We start from the raw sequence: 15,455 nt of genomic DNA, 5'->3' as shown, positions 1-15,455 counted from the left end.
CAAACTTGTCTGGCCAAACATCAGATCAACACACGGCTGCGCAAGGTAGCGTCGCCCCCGCCCCCCCCCCCCGTGATCAGCCTCCGAGAGCTGATTGGCCCGCTTCCCCCCTTCGCCCCGAGCGCCGATTGGCTCTCTTCCCCCTTTCCCCCTTTCCGACTGGCCCCTTCGCATTGGCCTTCCATTGCGTTCGCATCTGCGTTCGGATTCCCTTTGAAGTGTTCGGATCGGGTTCGCATCGGCCCGGGAAGCGAACGGGGCGTTCGGAACGGGGTTCGCAAGCGTTCGCATGGGGGTCGCTTCGTCGGGCAGGCTGTTCGGCGGCAGGTACGGCCACCTCGTCCCACAACAACAGATTTACAAGCTGACCTCATTGCCCTACGCCCCACATTGTGAGCTTGTAGGTCAGCTATTTCCACGATTTGTCATAATGACTAAAGTGCCCTTCAAACGAGGCGCGGTTGCCGTGGGGGCTGCCGCTAGGATCAGCGGTGGCCGCGCCGCGGTGATACACATACACACTCACTCAGCGAGTAAATGCTGTGCGGTATCAAACATATAATTTTCCAAATGTCTGTCTGTCTGTCTGTCTGTCTGTCTGAGTGAGTGTCTGTCTGTCTGTCTGAGTGAGTGAGTGTCTGTCACAGCGTTTCTCCTCAGTGGCTGGAGCAATTGATCTGAAATCGCATCACCATTAGCATATCAACACACCTAACATAACTGTGAAGCCCGTTTGTCACTTTCACAAATCATATGCTGTATATTAGCATTTTTATGGTGTATCTATATCTATTCTGCATCTAGCTTGAGGCAATCTGAGTTCCCAGAGGTAATTTCTTCCGCCACTAGGTGGCGAAAACTAAGCTTGAGGCATATCTATTCTGCATCTAGCATGAGGCAACATGTTTAACCAGCTCTGTGTGTGTGTGTGTGTGTGTGTGTGTGTGTGTGTGTGTGTGTGTGTGTGTGTGTGTGTGTGTGTGCCCAGGCGGGTGGGCTGGCGGGGGGTCGTTTGTCTTGCCCTGTTACAGATTTTGTCCAAAAATCATGCAGATCGGTACACAGTATCTCTGTAGCCATTAAACGAAACGGGTATTTCTTACATTGATGCCCCTACATATTATCATGCAAGCACCAGTTAAAGTTACTTTCCATCCCTCATATACTGTGTGCACAGTGCACATCCCATAACCCACACATTGCACATCATTTCGGAGCTCATATCTTTGAACGGGTAAGGCCTAGTTTCACAAAGCCTCTAAACTTCGCTGAAATGAATTACTAGGAGGCGGTGACTGCGCATCGTCTGGAACCCACTTGAGTCTGAAGCTAAGTAGCTTTCTAGAGGTGTTCAGGATTCTAGTCTAAAAGGCTTTAGTTAGTTGCCCTGCAAAATGTTGTTTCATTTGATGCTATTTTGGCTGAAAAACACTGATGTTCATTTGACACTAAAATTAATGTGATTTTGCCCGGACTCAAAATGACATTCTTAGTCAATGCCAAATAGACGTGACATTTGCGGGCCTTCCAAGACTCTGGGCCCTATTATGATCCAGGTCTTATGCCTTATGCCTTAACTTCTTTGCCTTTTTTTACTATTTTGTTTTTGTTTTTTAAATATTTCAAATAGCTGATCTGCAAGTTCACAACGTGCAGATGTAGATCATCATTTTAAGTATTTAAAAATATTTTTCAAAATAGTGAAAAAAAGGTAAAGAAGTTAAGGCATAAGGCATAAGACCTGGATCATAATAGGGCCCTACTAGAGAGGTGAAACCAGCACAGGGATGCAGTGCTACTCAACCCGCGGCCCGCGGGCCGCCGCCTGTCTGTGCGGCCCGTCATGGCAATACCAATAAAAATATGATTTTTCTAAGCCTGTCAAAGTTAACGCGCAACGCAAAATGCGGTGATGTTTGAGCCTCGGTGGACTCCGTAGTCAGGAAGCGATTGCAGTCAATGCACAGAACACAGCCTGAACACAGTAGTGCGGAGATGCTGGCGGCTACACTAGATCTATTGTACAACGAGACGGTCAGACAGACAAATCTGCTGAGATTTTGCAGCAGACAACCACAGTCGGGCTCACTGGAGTGGAGACGCATGGCGGTCGTGCGATATGAACGCTCGCGACCGTCATGTTTTAGGCTAGTGAAGACGTAGTCCTTGTCTGTGCTTGTCTCTGCCTCCGCGGCTCCGCCAGTCAGCACCGACAGACAGTGCACACACATTCCAACAGATCGTAGCAGCCAGGGAACTATGCTTGTACCCCAAATGGGGAAGTTTTCTCATGCCAATAACGCTCCTTTTCATTAATAGGACGGATTTAAAATAAATAGACGTTTATTTTTTTTTATTTTTTTTTATTTTTTTCACTCAATTTTTATTGATTTTTTCACACAAACAAATACACCATGGCATCCATCATCTCTTCACATTAATCATCATCATACTGTTCATATACAGGCTTTACTTTTTTGTCTTATTTTTTCCCTTTTTTTCTCTTTTCCTTTTCACAAGTCCATCTTCATTTTCATTAGAACATTTCCACCATCATGTCCGTCGTTACACCCTTTCTCCTTATACTGGAGAGTTAATCACATTTACATTCATTGACACTATACACATCTTGTTAACCATCCTTTGTTCAAATAATTCCCATAATATTAACCATCAGTTATTCACTTATCTCCCCTCATCTGTTCTACCTGTTTATGTCCAATATAATGTTAACATCCAGATGTCATGCCATACACGCGTTCACAAACAAACTACTACACTAACACAAACACACACACACAGGACTTCCACCTAGGGGCGACTACCCCCTACCCTCTCTAACTAAACTGAGGGGTTTGTCCCCATCATGGACAGGGCCCCCTCTCTAGACCTGAAAATATTCCCTACTCTTGGGTCCTTCCAGCGTCTAGCCAACTACACAGAAGAGTAAAAAAAACAACAAACATATCAAAAACTACACAATCCCCCTAAACTAAACATCCCCTCGTCGGTCCCGTCTGTCATTCAAATATGCTTCTATTGCAACTCTAGATTCCCCTTGTCCTTTCTTTCCCATAGCATGCGGTGCCCGCACTCACTTTCTTATCTGTTTTTGTCTCTTTCTTTCACTTTTTCCACCGTTCCACTTTTCTCTCCCGTCTTCTTCCTCAATACTCGCTGCCATCTCTCTACCTCCTCCTTCCTCCGTCTCTCGTCCATCGCCGCCTCGCCTGTCGTCTCTGCTCCCGTCTCCAGCGACACCTCCACGTCCCCCGCCGCCGGGTCTACGACCCGTGTCTGCGTTGTTGGTGGTGTCGGTGGTGTCGTTGATGGTGGTGGTGGTGGCGGCGGTGGTGGTGTCCTCAGGCGCACAAGCTGGGGGCCACTGCGCCAATTCTTTGACTGTTCTTGCCTCCTGTCTTTCCCCTTTTTCAACATTCCTCTTTTTTCTTCTCCCGTCTTTCTCCTCAACACACGCTGCCATCTCTCCACGTTTTCCTTCCTTCGTCTGTCCTTCTCCATCGCCGTGTCAGCCGTCCTCTCCGTTCCCGTTTCTTGCTGCGCCTCCTCATCCTGCATCTTCTCCGTATCCTGCGTCGTCTCCTCGCCCAGCGCCGCCTCCACGTCCCCCGCCGTCGATTCTGGTGCCCGCGTCCGCGGTGTTGTCCTCTCCCTGTAGCCTCTAGCTCGGATATCCCTCGCTGCTTCTGCCGCGGACGTATACACCTTCGTTCCGTCGTCCCACTGGACTCTTAGCTTTGTATATGGGGATTGAAACGTGATTTTTTCTTGTTTTAACAGCCGTTTAAGTGGCACGTACTCCTTCCTAAGTTTGACCACTTCTGGTGGGTAGTCATGGTCCCATCCGAGCCTCTTCCCGGCCACCTTTATCTCCTTAGCCCACGCCTTTCTGAGAACCAACTCTTTTACATCAAATCTGTGGAAGTTGATAATGATCGAGCGTGGGGGAGCCGCGTCGTCCCGAGGTTTTCGCGTCAGGGCTCGGTGGGCTCGCATGATCTGTAGCTCCGTGTCCTCTGGTAGGTCGAGTTCAGCCCACATCAGTTGCTCTATGAAGTCAACCATGTTTGACCCGTCTTCTGCTGTTTCTGGACAATTGAACAGCCTTATATTGTTTCTCATTTGCCGCGATTGCATGTCCAGCAGCCTTTCTTGTAGTCTCCTCACCCGATCCTCCAGGTATTCTACCGACTCGCTCGCCTCTACTTGCCACTCCTCCGTTGCTAACACTCGGCTTTGGACCTCCGCTATCTCCGCTTTTCGTTCCTCCATCTCTCCGCTCACCTTCTGTTGCTGCGTGTCCATTTCTTCTTTTAGTATCCTTATTTCTTCTTGGTTCTCTCTCCTTATTTCTTCTTTCAGCTTTACAAAGTCTTGTCTCACTTCTTGTCTAAAAGTTTCCATGTTTTGTTTGATGTCAGCGAGTCCTCTGATCACCTCCGCCATTTGCTCGGCTGTCGCCATCTTAGCTTCTTCTTATTTCTCTCAAATACTTGTTTTTAAAGGAAAATTCCAGAATAAAACATATTAATCCTTAATCAGCCTTTTATCACGTCTGTACATACCTGGTATGATGGATTTTTATCATAGTCCTTCCAGTTTTTACTTCTCCTGGACTCCTCAGATCTCTCTCCCACAGCCAAAACGGCGGTCATTTGTGGTCCTCCAAAAGCGCTAATTTTCACCGCTGCAAAGTTACTTTTTTCTTCATAAATCTGCTATTTATAGTTCCAAGACAGCCAGTAATCCACTGTTTTATCGCGGGTTGAGGGAAATGGCCGTTGTTGACATGATCCCAATAGTACTCACAGAAGAAGAATGAAGTCTCGCGTCTCGCGTGATTACCGCGTTTCCTTTAGCTTTTTCTTTAGCGCAAAAGAAAGCTTTCTCCTGGAGTTATTACAGCCAGTATGTACACAACAAGGCATCGTGGTATATATATAAAAAATAAGAAAGCAGAAGAATATAATCTAGTTAGTCTATTGATCGCTAGAATCTAGTAATATGACTGAGAAGGATTCATAACAAAGCATTTTAACGGACTTCCTGTAGTCATAAGGTAATTCTATTACCTTTATTTATTTTATTTTTTCCTCAATACATTTCTTCGATTTTATTTATTATTTATTTATTTATTTATTAAAGTTTATTTCACCAAATAAACTTTAGGTAAAAATTACCTCATGACCACAGAAACGTGTCTTTCATGAGGTACTTTTTACCTAACGTTTATTTGGTGAGGCATTGCAGAATGTCTTGAGGAAAATACGATTATTTTGTGATTATATTGTAGCCTACATTGTTTACAAATAATAATACACGTCAAAGTTATTTTATAAGTAATTCCATAAATAAATAATAAATAAAATCGAAGAAATGTATTGAGGAAAAAATAAAATAAATAAAGGTAATAGAATTACCTTATGACTACAGGAAGTCCGTTAAAATGCTTTGTTATGAATCCTTCTCAGTCATATTACTAGATTCTAGCGATCAATAGACTAACTAGATTATATTCTTCTGCTTTCTTATTTTTTATATATATACCACGATGCCTTGTTGTGTACATACTGGCTGTAATAACTCCAGGAGAAAGCTTTCTTTTGCGCTAAAGAAAAAGCTAAAGGAAACGCGGTAATCACGCGAGACGCGAGACTTCATTCTTCTTCTGTGAGTACTATTGGGATCATGTCAACAACGGCCATTTCCCTCAACCCGTGATAAAACAGTGGATTACTGGCTCTCTTGGAACTATAAATAGCAGATTTATGAAGAAAAAAGTAACTTTGCAGCGGTGAAAATTAGCGCTTTTGGAGGACCACAAATGACCGCCGTTTTGGCTGTGGGAGAGAGATCTGAGGAGTCCAGGAGAAGTAAAAACTGGAAGGACTATGATAAAAATCCATCATACCAGGTATGTACAGACGTGATAAAAGGCTGATTAAGGATTAATATGTTTTATTCTGGAATTTTCCTTTAAGCACCACTATGTGTTTTTTACCGGTTCTAGAGTCGCCCTAGCTTCTTCCACACACTTTTTTTTAAATGTTTTTATCTTACATGTTGTTTTGCATAGTTTATTTTCCGACTATCGGGGAGCTTGCTTTTCAGGCTGTTACTCCATCCGCCATCTTCCCGGAAGCCCAAATAGACGTTTATACTTATTATTCAATGATCACTCAAACCCCAGCATCCCTATTCTTGGGGGACATTCACCAAAAATAGCCAATCTACAAGCTCACCACAAGATGCATTGTGAGCTTGTAGATCGGCTATTTTTGGTTAAGAGTTGTTGTTTTATGGAAAAATTACTCAAGTAAAGTTCAACTCAGCCAGTTGTACTGTACTTGTAAAACAGTTTGATGCTTTGAGCTTTGTAATTTAAACACAACTAACTGCTCAATGAAGGAGATTGACCAAAACTAGCCGATCTACAAGCTCCAATGCATCTTGTGGTGAGCTTGTAGATCGGCTATTTTTGGTGAATGTCCCCCAAGAATAGGGATGCTGGGGTTTGAGTGATTGAATAATAAGTATAAACGTCTATTTATTTTAAATCCGTCCTATTAATGAAAAGGAGCGTTATTGGCATGAGAAAACATACCTTTACATTGCCAAAGTTCACTAGCCTTGCATACCCAGACACAGGGGCGGTTACAAAACGATTGAACCAGTTCTGTTAATTTTTACTTCACATTTTGTGAATAAAGCCTCATTTGATCAAATGTCTTCATTCCATGAGGTTTGGCCTGGCTTATATAGATGGAAATGTGTCTGTTTTCTGTGTGTTTACTTAATTATTAAGCTTGTCATGAAGCCTGTTACAAAATCATTGTAAACGTCCAAAATAGGACCGTCATTTTTAGGTTGCGGCCCTTTGGACTCTTGGTATTTTGCTGAGTGGCCCCTGAGCCTTCCTAAGTTGAGTAGCCCTGCTCTAGATCGAGTCCTGGTCAACATTGTCTCCTATAACACTTCAAAGGTTTGTCGCTCAGACTTGTGGGTGATGTCTTTGGACTTTTTCAGTCCTTCTCCTTCATTGGTATAACTTAGCCCTGCACCATCTTCTTATTTGTGTAATAGTGTAATTAGTGTAATAGCGAAATAATTGTAAAAGTCACTAGATCGAGCCCTGATCAACATTGTCTCCTATAACTCTTCAACGGTTTGTCGCTCAGACTTGTGAATGGTGTCATTGGACTTGGTTCAGTCCTTGTCCTTCATTGGTGTAACTTAGCCAAGCCCCCTCTTCTAATTGGTGTAATAGTGTAATAGCGCAATAAGTGTAATAGGGTAATAGTGAAATAAGTGTAATAGTGTAATAATGTAATAGGGTAATAAGTTACATAGTGTAATTAGTGTAATAGTCTAATAAGTGTAATAGTGTAATAGGTGTAATAGCGCAATAAGTGTAATAGTGTAATACGTTTAATAGTGTAATAAGCAATAAGCGTAATAGTGTAATAAGTGTAATAGGGTAATAGTGAAATAAGTGTAATAGTGTAATAATTAAGGCTGGGACTTTAACTGATTAATTGCGATTAATTAATTACAGAAAATTAACGCGATTAAAAAAATTAACTCGCACGTAGTTTTTGCACCACAGAACCTTCAGTTTCGGGCATACCGATCATAGCGATGCACCAACCAAGAAGAGACAACAAACGCAAAGGGAGAAGTAGCCGATCAGAGCGCTTTACTTGGCCCAGTGGATGCGAAATTTAGATTTAAAAAACTCACTCGTTGATTTTTTGATGTTTTACTTGAAAAAAAAATCTTCTCAGGTCAAATATCGATGTGCGATTAAAATGTGATTAATTGCGATTAATTAATCACAGAGCCTGTAATTAATTAGATTAAAAATTTTAATCGCATCCCAGCCCTAGTAATAATGTAATAAGTGTAATAATGTAATATGTGTAATAGTGTAATAAGTGTAATAGGGTAATAGTGTAATAGTGTAATAAGTGTAATAGGGTAATAGTGAAATAAGTGTAATAGTGTAATAATGTAATAAGTGTAATAGTGTAATAGTGTAATAAAGTAATATGTGTAATAAGTGTAATAGTGTAATAGGTGTAAAAGCGCAATAAGTGTAATAGTGTAATAAGAGCAATAAGTGTAATAGGTGTAATAAGTGTAATAGTGTAATAACTTAGTGTAATAGTCTAATAGGTGTAATTAGTGTAGTGTAACGTGCGAGGGCCCGGCCAATGCTGCGTGCAACTTTAATTACTATTATTATTGTTTCTCAAATATATTTAAGCTCAAAAGTGGGACTCTTTGTTCGACAAGGAGCCAAATGTTTTCCGACGAGGATGGGATTCGAACCCACGCGTGCAGAGCACAATGGATTAGCAGTCCATCGCCTTAACCACTCGGCCACCTCGTCCTACAACAGCAGATCTACAAGCTAACCTCATTCCCCTATGCTCCACATTGTGTGCTTGTAGGTCAGCTATTTGCGCGATTTGTCATAATGACAAAATCTATGGGGCTTAAGTGGCTAACCTCTGCATGTTTTATCCCCCAGACCCAGTGCTCATAGTATTTATATTTATATACTGTGTCATAAAAGGTCAATCTACTGTGCAGAGACGTTTCTGGGCCCACGGGGGCCCTAAGCATGATTCTGCTATGGGGCCTTCCTGAAAAAATAATAATATTTTTTATCGTTTTTTAATCAATTTTATAATGGGTTTAATTCTGTTTTTTAAAAATATAAATAGGCCAAATTGCAGAATCGTCATGCAATGTAGCATCAAATAGCCTAACTTAACTAAGGACTGGACAATACCCCCAAATAAGCATAGATGTATAGGCTATGCCAAGGTGATGATATGAAACATATTATAGTAGGCTATATAATATGTAAATATACATATAGCACTAAATCCTCTGCCTCCCCCCCAAAACAATATATAAATGAATAAATAAAAAACGACAACAACAGGCAACATATTTTTGCTATGTTTGATTTGTTCTTTTCTTATTTAAATGAAAAATTAAAACTTCCCTATAGGGGTGCAGCACCCCTGCAGCACCCCTAGTTCCCACGGCTATGGCCGGAGCCACTGTCTGTGCCAAAACATCACATTCACTTTCACTTTCAGCGGTGTGGCGATGTGCGGAAGCAAAGAAAGTCACCACAGTTTGATTTGATCATTGCTTAGTCAATTATGAAGGGATTTCTAAAATTAAAACGTCTCCATATTGCTTGGGAAGTCTACTTTGCAGAAAAACCACGGCCTTTGCGACTCGCTAATCGCGAGATTTCACATAGCGATTTCGTTTGAAAACGATTAACCGTGCAGCACTAGTTCTTTTCTGCAGAGGAGGGGGCGGTGGGGGCCTTTTTGGTCGGCGGGGCCTCACGCAGACTGCGTAGTATGCGTTTACGGTCCGCCGGCGCTGCTACTGTGACTAACGAAGAATCTAAAATATATTCACAGTTAAAACCCTTTACAGCAGTTTTCCTTAGCAGTCCTTTAATTATGATACCAGTGAATTTCCCAGTATGAGCAAAACACCACCGTCATAAGCATGAGCAATGAATCGTTAATCCAAGAACAGAGCAAAATGCCAGGTGGCAAAACACCTGGTGGCTTCATCATGTAGCTTCATGGCCAACAAAAAGGAGTCAATCTCCCTTCCTTACATTTTTACTTTTCTGCCAAATAATATATTGACAGTATATACACAGTTCATATACCATATTTGATCCAGTGTACATACACAGCGTTAATTAGTCATGCATTAATGTCTCTATCGGGTTTTCCTATCAGAGTGAAATCAAGGACAACCTTTCCTTGGTTTTAAAGTGTGATCAATAATTATTTATCTTCCTTTTTGGCCATTAGACTCAAGAGGTGCAGAAGGCCATGGATGAGAAGAATTTTGATGACGCAGTGAAGCTGCGGGGCAGGTACTATGTTTGTATAGTAATAATGACTGTGTCTCCTCTAGCTATTTTTACACAGCGCTTGTGGAACAGCTTGGGGTTAAGTGTCTTGCTCAGGTACGTACATTGCAACACATAGATTGTGTCAGCCGACCTTCGTATCCCCAGAAGGCCTCTCTCAACTCACTCAACTGCCCAAAACATTTGTGGAGATGCCGGGGATTGAACCCGGGGCCTCATACATGCAAAGCATGCGCTCTACCACTGAGCTACATCCCCTCCTGTTGAATAACAGGTTTACTACTACACTTAATACCTTATATTGTGATTAGGTATTAAATGACAGATTAGACTTTTTAAGTTGGATTACATTGATTCTGTCCATATTTGTGGAAAATTGCTGTTGGATTGGATAGGATGTATTTCATTATATCTGTATGTACTTCCTCCAAGTCTATTACCTTATTTAGTTGTAACAGTACAGTAATATGCATCAATTCAGGCGAGCACCTTTCCTTCCAAATATTTGACATTGTTGTAATAACATTTGGATTGTTTATGGGCAGCCTAAAGGTATTTTCAGATGAAAAGAAAAGGAGTCTGGTGCCTAATGTTTGTTTTTACATTTGTCATTTACAGGAGTTTTGAAAACAGCCTGGTCACCTACAAGCTCCTTTCCTACCGAAGACCTGAATCTGAACTTCCTGTGGTAAGGACCACCACGCATCTACAATACAATACAATACTCACACCTATAAGCTCAATGGTAGTATATCATCTGCCCTGGACACTGCCTACATAGAAAATCCCCATGTATCAGTTCGTACGTTAACTCAGAGAATGTACAAACAGAACCAAATGTGATTTGGTTCCATTTGTACACTCAGAGATCAAATTCAATCGAATTGTACAGACAATGTATGCTAGTTTTCACTCGAACGAAACACTACATGATTGGACATGTCTAATCATGTAGTGGCAGATGATTGAACACTGTTACCAAAGACACAATTTTATGTGATAGTAAGAGTAATACTTTAGTTCATTATTTAATACAAATGTTAGTACATGAACTAAATCTTTACCATGCTCACCTTTCTAATATTCTGTCTTCCCACCAGCGGTTCTTGCCCTTTGTTGCATTAGGATAAGGTACTGGTCAGGTGCATTGTGGGTGGCGATGTTGCCATGGCTGAGGTCTTTTTGTGACACTAGAACAGAGTGTTTTGTGCAACTGTCTCTGTCCTGAGGGAGAGAGGAGTTGGGGAGATGAACTAAGTCATGTATGTTAGGTGTGAACTTCCATCGCTGTGGCTGAAAACCTCTGTTCAGTATCTGTTACTGTAGTACCGTTATGTTTTCACTACACAAACAGCTGTGATGAACACTAAAACATTGTCACAGAGACCTGTTTCATCAGTATTTATATTTAGCAAAGCACTTAAACCACATGAACCATAGCGTCCCTATTCTGGGGGCGAGCATTCGACAGAAATAGACGATCTACATCTATTTGGGGACATGGTAGTGATCCCAGGGGGACTCTGGTCAACTATGTATATATGTACAGTATATATAAAACCCCCTTTCCACTGCAGCTTTAGCACCACACTACATGACACTACACCACACCACACCGCACCACAGAAAAATATCTTCATTTTCCATTACACAAAATGACCCCAATCGCCAATCGGTAAGAAACAAATTGACCTTTTTAACTGTGATTATAATACAATATAAATTTGTATTACAACTATCCTAATTATAATACACTATAATGGATTATAACTGTGATTATGATACACTATAATTATTACAATGTGATATGATAATTATAATACACTATAATAGACTATAACAGTGATTATAACATGTATTACAACTATATCCTGGTGGTCTAAATGAAAAGTTTGTGAGTGATCAGTCATTATGAAGTGTTTGGCCCAGTTTGGCCTAGCTCGGACCTACTCTGTAGTGGATACTTTTTAGTACCACATTTAGTACCACTTTGACACCACTCTACCCAGGTCCTTGTAGTGGAAAACCTGGCACAAGTGGGCGGTGTGGAGTGGTGTGGTGTTTGGCCATGTCGGTGGAAAAGGGGCTTTAAGCAAATGGCAACATCAGTGCTTAATTTCTTGTGCCTCTCATGGCCCATATCCCAAGGCTGAGTGCAGAAGCAGGATTGCACTCCTGCTACAGTGATGCTTGCTTTTTATCATACAAACTGTTTTTGTTGTCTAGTATTTGGTGCCTTTTCAACACATCACATTCTGTCCAGCCAATCCCCGTGTTATCCTCCCTTGGGATGGGTCTGTTATCACCCCTGTCATGCCTTGGCCAAGGCTCAGTAGTCAGACTACCAACTACCAGGAGCTGGTAGTTCCGATATCACCCATAGACTTGTCATTGCAATGCGCATGCGCCAACGCACGTTCTCTGGAATAACGTACTGGTGGCTCCCTGTGAGAATCGAACCCGGGTCTGAGTTTTACTAGTCCCATGCTCTACCAACTGAGCTAACGAGACGGTTGGAAATGGCTCGTTCTTTTGCCTGCTCTTATTTTTGACAACGTGGATACTCCTTTATTTGAGCAGTCCCCTGGTCAAAATTTACTATTCTGTCCATAACGGCACATAATTCGGTAACGCCGCTGAGTCGGCTCAGGCGCCGTTCGCACCGCTCGTCGCGGCGACTCGGCTTCGCTATCGCTCGCCTCGGCGGCTCCTCACGGGGCTCATCGGCGCCTGAGACGGCGCGGCTCCGTCGTCTATAGTGGCGTGAACGGTAGCGTCGGGTGGCTGATGTCACTGGGCGCGGTATCGAATCTCGCTTCGGGAGCAACTTTTTTTTTCTTTCTTCTCGGCTGATATTAAGGTTGATATTGGGACTACCCAGCTACTGGTAGCTGGTAGTCTGACTACTGAGCCTTCTCTAAGGTATGACAATTTTGATAACAGTCCCATAGCAAGGATATGATAACACGTGTATCAGGTGTTCTGTCAGTGTGCTGAGTTCCTACTTTAGAAGCACCACTGTTAACTCTCCCATTTAAGAGCTACTATTATGTAAAAGTTACATAAGGGTATGTTTTGGGCCATGGAGAATTTCATGAATACAAATAAACAAATAATCATATTAATTATATGTTTTAATAATATAATGAGAAAGTAGGGGGGAGAGAGAGAGAGAGAAATGTGTTTCTAGGTTGAAATCTAATTATTGAAACTGTTCAAATGTTATAGAGGGTATGCGCGTGACATCATCATCATATCCGGAAGTTATGCGGGAACGCCTACTGAGTGGCAAAAAAAAGAAAAAAAAAAAAGAAAAAAATACTTTCTGGTCTTGAAAGCCCATACATCCACACAGAAAAGTCCTATCTGATTGCATTAAATGGCGTTAAACTCACTTTGCCACTCACTTAACCACTCGATTTGCCATTCACTTTATGCGCGCGCATACCCTCTATTGTCAGGGTTTGAAGGCAGCTGCAGTATGTGTGCACTGCAGCATGTGAAGCCATATCAGCAGGTGGCTTTCTGCTCGCAGGGCAATCTGTGCATGTCACTGTGCTCTGCTCTCAGCCAACTTCCAGTTGTTATCAGGGAATGATAACCAGCTGTTTGAGGCTGTGTAGAAGGTTCTTTGCAATCAGTTTGCCTGTGCAACGTTTCTCCTCTCCATTGCCTCAGAGAGTCCCATATCATACATAATGCCAATATCATGCATTCTGCTTCTGAATAGCCCTGCTAGCCGTTGAATGTATGTATGTATGAAATGCATAAGCTATATGGCTGCTAATCTGCATATTCAAGATATATACTAGTAAGACGCCTCAGGGCGTCTTACTAAAGGGCGAGGTCGCGCCATGTCTTCCCCATATATATGTACCCATATATGGAGATCCATGTACTGTATATGGAGATATGGGCTGTGAGAGCCCAAACATGCTTACTCAGTTATTCGTTATGTGAAAGTCCTATGACGTCTGTGACATCTGATACATACAATCCCTTTTATGCCCATACATGGAGATCCCTGTCTGTAGAACCAGCCACACAGATATGGGCTGTCTTGGCCATATATGGATTCTGTTAGTGTGGTATTTGGCCGATGTGGCCTCCATATATGGGCATTCCCATATGAAGTCCTGTTAGATATGGGCTTAATATTGATGACATCGGGGATCTCCATGTATGGGCATAAAAGGGATTCTGTTAGTGTGGTTCCCCTGACATAACAGTGAAGTCAGAGTGTGATGTCAGAGCGGCAAACCCATTCTGTTAGAGTGGTTCCACTGACATCACAGTGACGTCAGAGCGGCTAACCCATAGACCGTATCCCTGCTCTGAGGATCTGACATCACTGTGACATCACATGTGATGTCACAGTGATTTGCCAGGGGAACCACAGTGTCAGGCGTTAGAGACAGACAGACAGACAGACAGACAGACAGAGATATGGTCAAGCTATGACCGTTCACATACTAAACTAATACACACACTCATATAACTATATATATATATACGCATACAATAATGTATGTATTTTTTGTGTGTGTGACTGTGTCTCCGTGTCTTCTCAGAGCGGTTTTAACGTGGCTGTGCTGAACGTGGGCGCCCCGGCGGCGGGCATGAACGCCGCGGTGCGTTCCGCTGTCAGGGTGGGCATCACCGAGGGACACAAGATGTTCGCTGTCAACGACGGCTTCGAGGGCTTCGCCAAGGGACAGGTAGGAAGACTCATTTCCTCAAGACTCCATTATTGTAATTCCCTTGACACCGGCATCGATCAGTCTTCACTCAGACGACTGCAATTGGTCAAAAATGCTGCCGCTCGCCAGCTGACTGGCACTAAAAAACAAGAACATATCCTGTCCTGAACTCATTTCATTGGCTACCAGTTAAATGTAGGATTGATTTTACAGTTGGGTGGCTCTCAGTATCTCTCTGAGCTCCTGAATCCCTACACCCCAACCTTTTTTCTGCATGGGCACACTTTTCATGTCCCAAGAATCCATGGGCACACGAACATAATACGGGGGGTGTAAATATCGTCACTGTCGGGAAGAAACCTTGTTTCCAAGTTTCAAATTTGTGCGTTGTGTGCTTGTAGATCTGCTGTTTTCACTGCTTTTGTGTGACGGCCTTGTCTGATGAAGCGGGGCTTTACTTCGCGGAAAATCATACAAATTTGAAACTTGAAGATACAAGGTTTCTGCCCTTTTGGACAAACCATGCTATGCTCACTAATGCTCATTGCTTGTAGCAAACAATGACCAAAGATCACGATGAACTTGAGGCCAAATTGGAAGTCGCAAAGCCCTTTGTTCAAATCAAGCTTTATTTGCACAGTGCTTTTCATGCACAGGGCGGGGTAACGTTCTGGGCTTCACAGAAAATGCAAGCAAATACAAACCCAGATTTGGTCATGATTCTCCTGAACTGGAAGTTAGACTATTTACCAACATATTAGATCTGGATAAGATCTCAAATGTGTTGCATTTGGAAAAGCTGAGGATTTTAA

The 15,455-nt window shown here is 42.5% G+C and overlaps 1 protein-coding gene across 1 annotated transcript in view; it reads left to right on the top strand.

The window, feature by feature from the left end:
• Window positions 1-15,455, top strand: part of LOC308285156 (ATP-dependent 6-phosphofructokinase, platelet type-like) — a gene marked incomplete at both ends in the record, with an annotated part of 91,539 nt that overhangs the window by 57,452 nt on the left and 18,632 nt on the right. The window contains 3 exons of the mRNA XM_080725873.1: window positions 9,882-9,946; window positions 10,562-10,631; window positions 14,515-14,661. Coding sequence (XP_080581999.1) covers window positions 9,882-9,946; window positions 10,562-10,631; window positions 14,515-14,661 — 282 coding nt within the window. The remainder of the gene's footprint in view (window positions 1-9,881; window positions 9,947-10,561; window positions 10,632-14,514; window positions 14,662-15,455) is intronic.

This window comes from Nannobrachium achirus (genome assembly GCF_963921795.1).
Source record: "Nannobrachium achirus genome assembly, chromosome: 5".
In the NCBI taxonomy this organism is placed as follows: Eukaryota; Metazoa; Chordata; class Actinopteri; order Myctophiformes; family Myctophidae; genus Nannobrachium; species Nannobrachium achirus.
The sequence above is the reverse complement of the archived record's forward strand: the minus strand, read 5'-3'. Positions and strand labels throughout refer to the sequence as shown.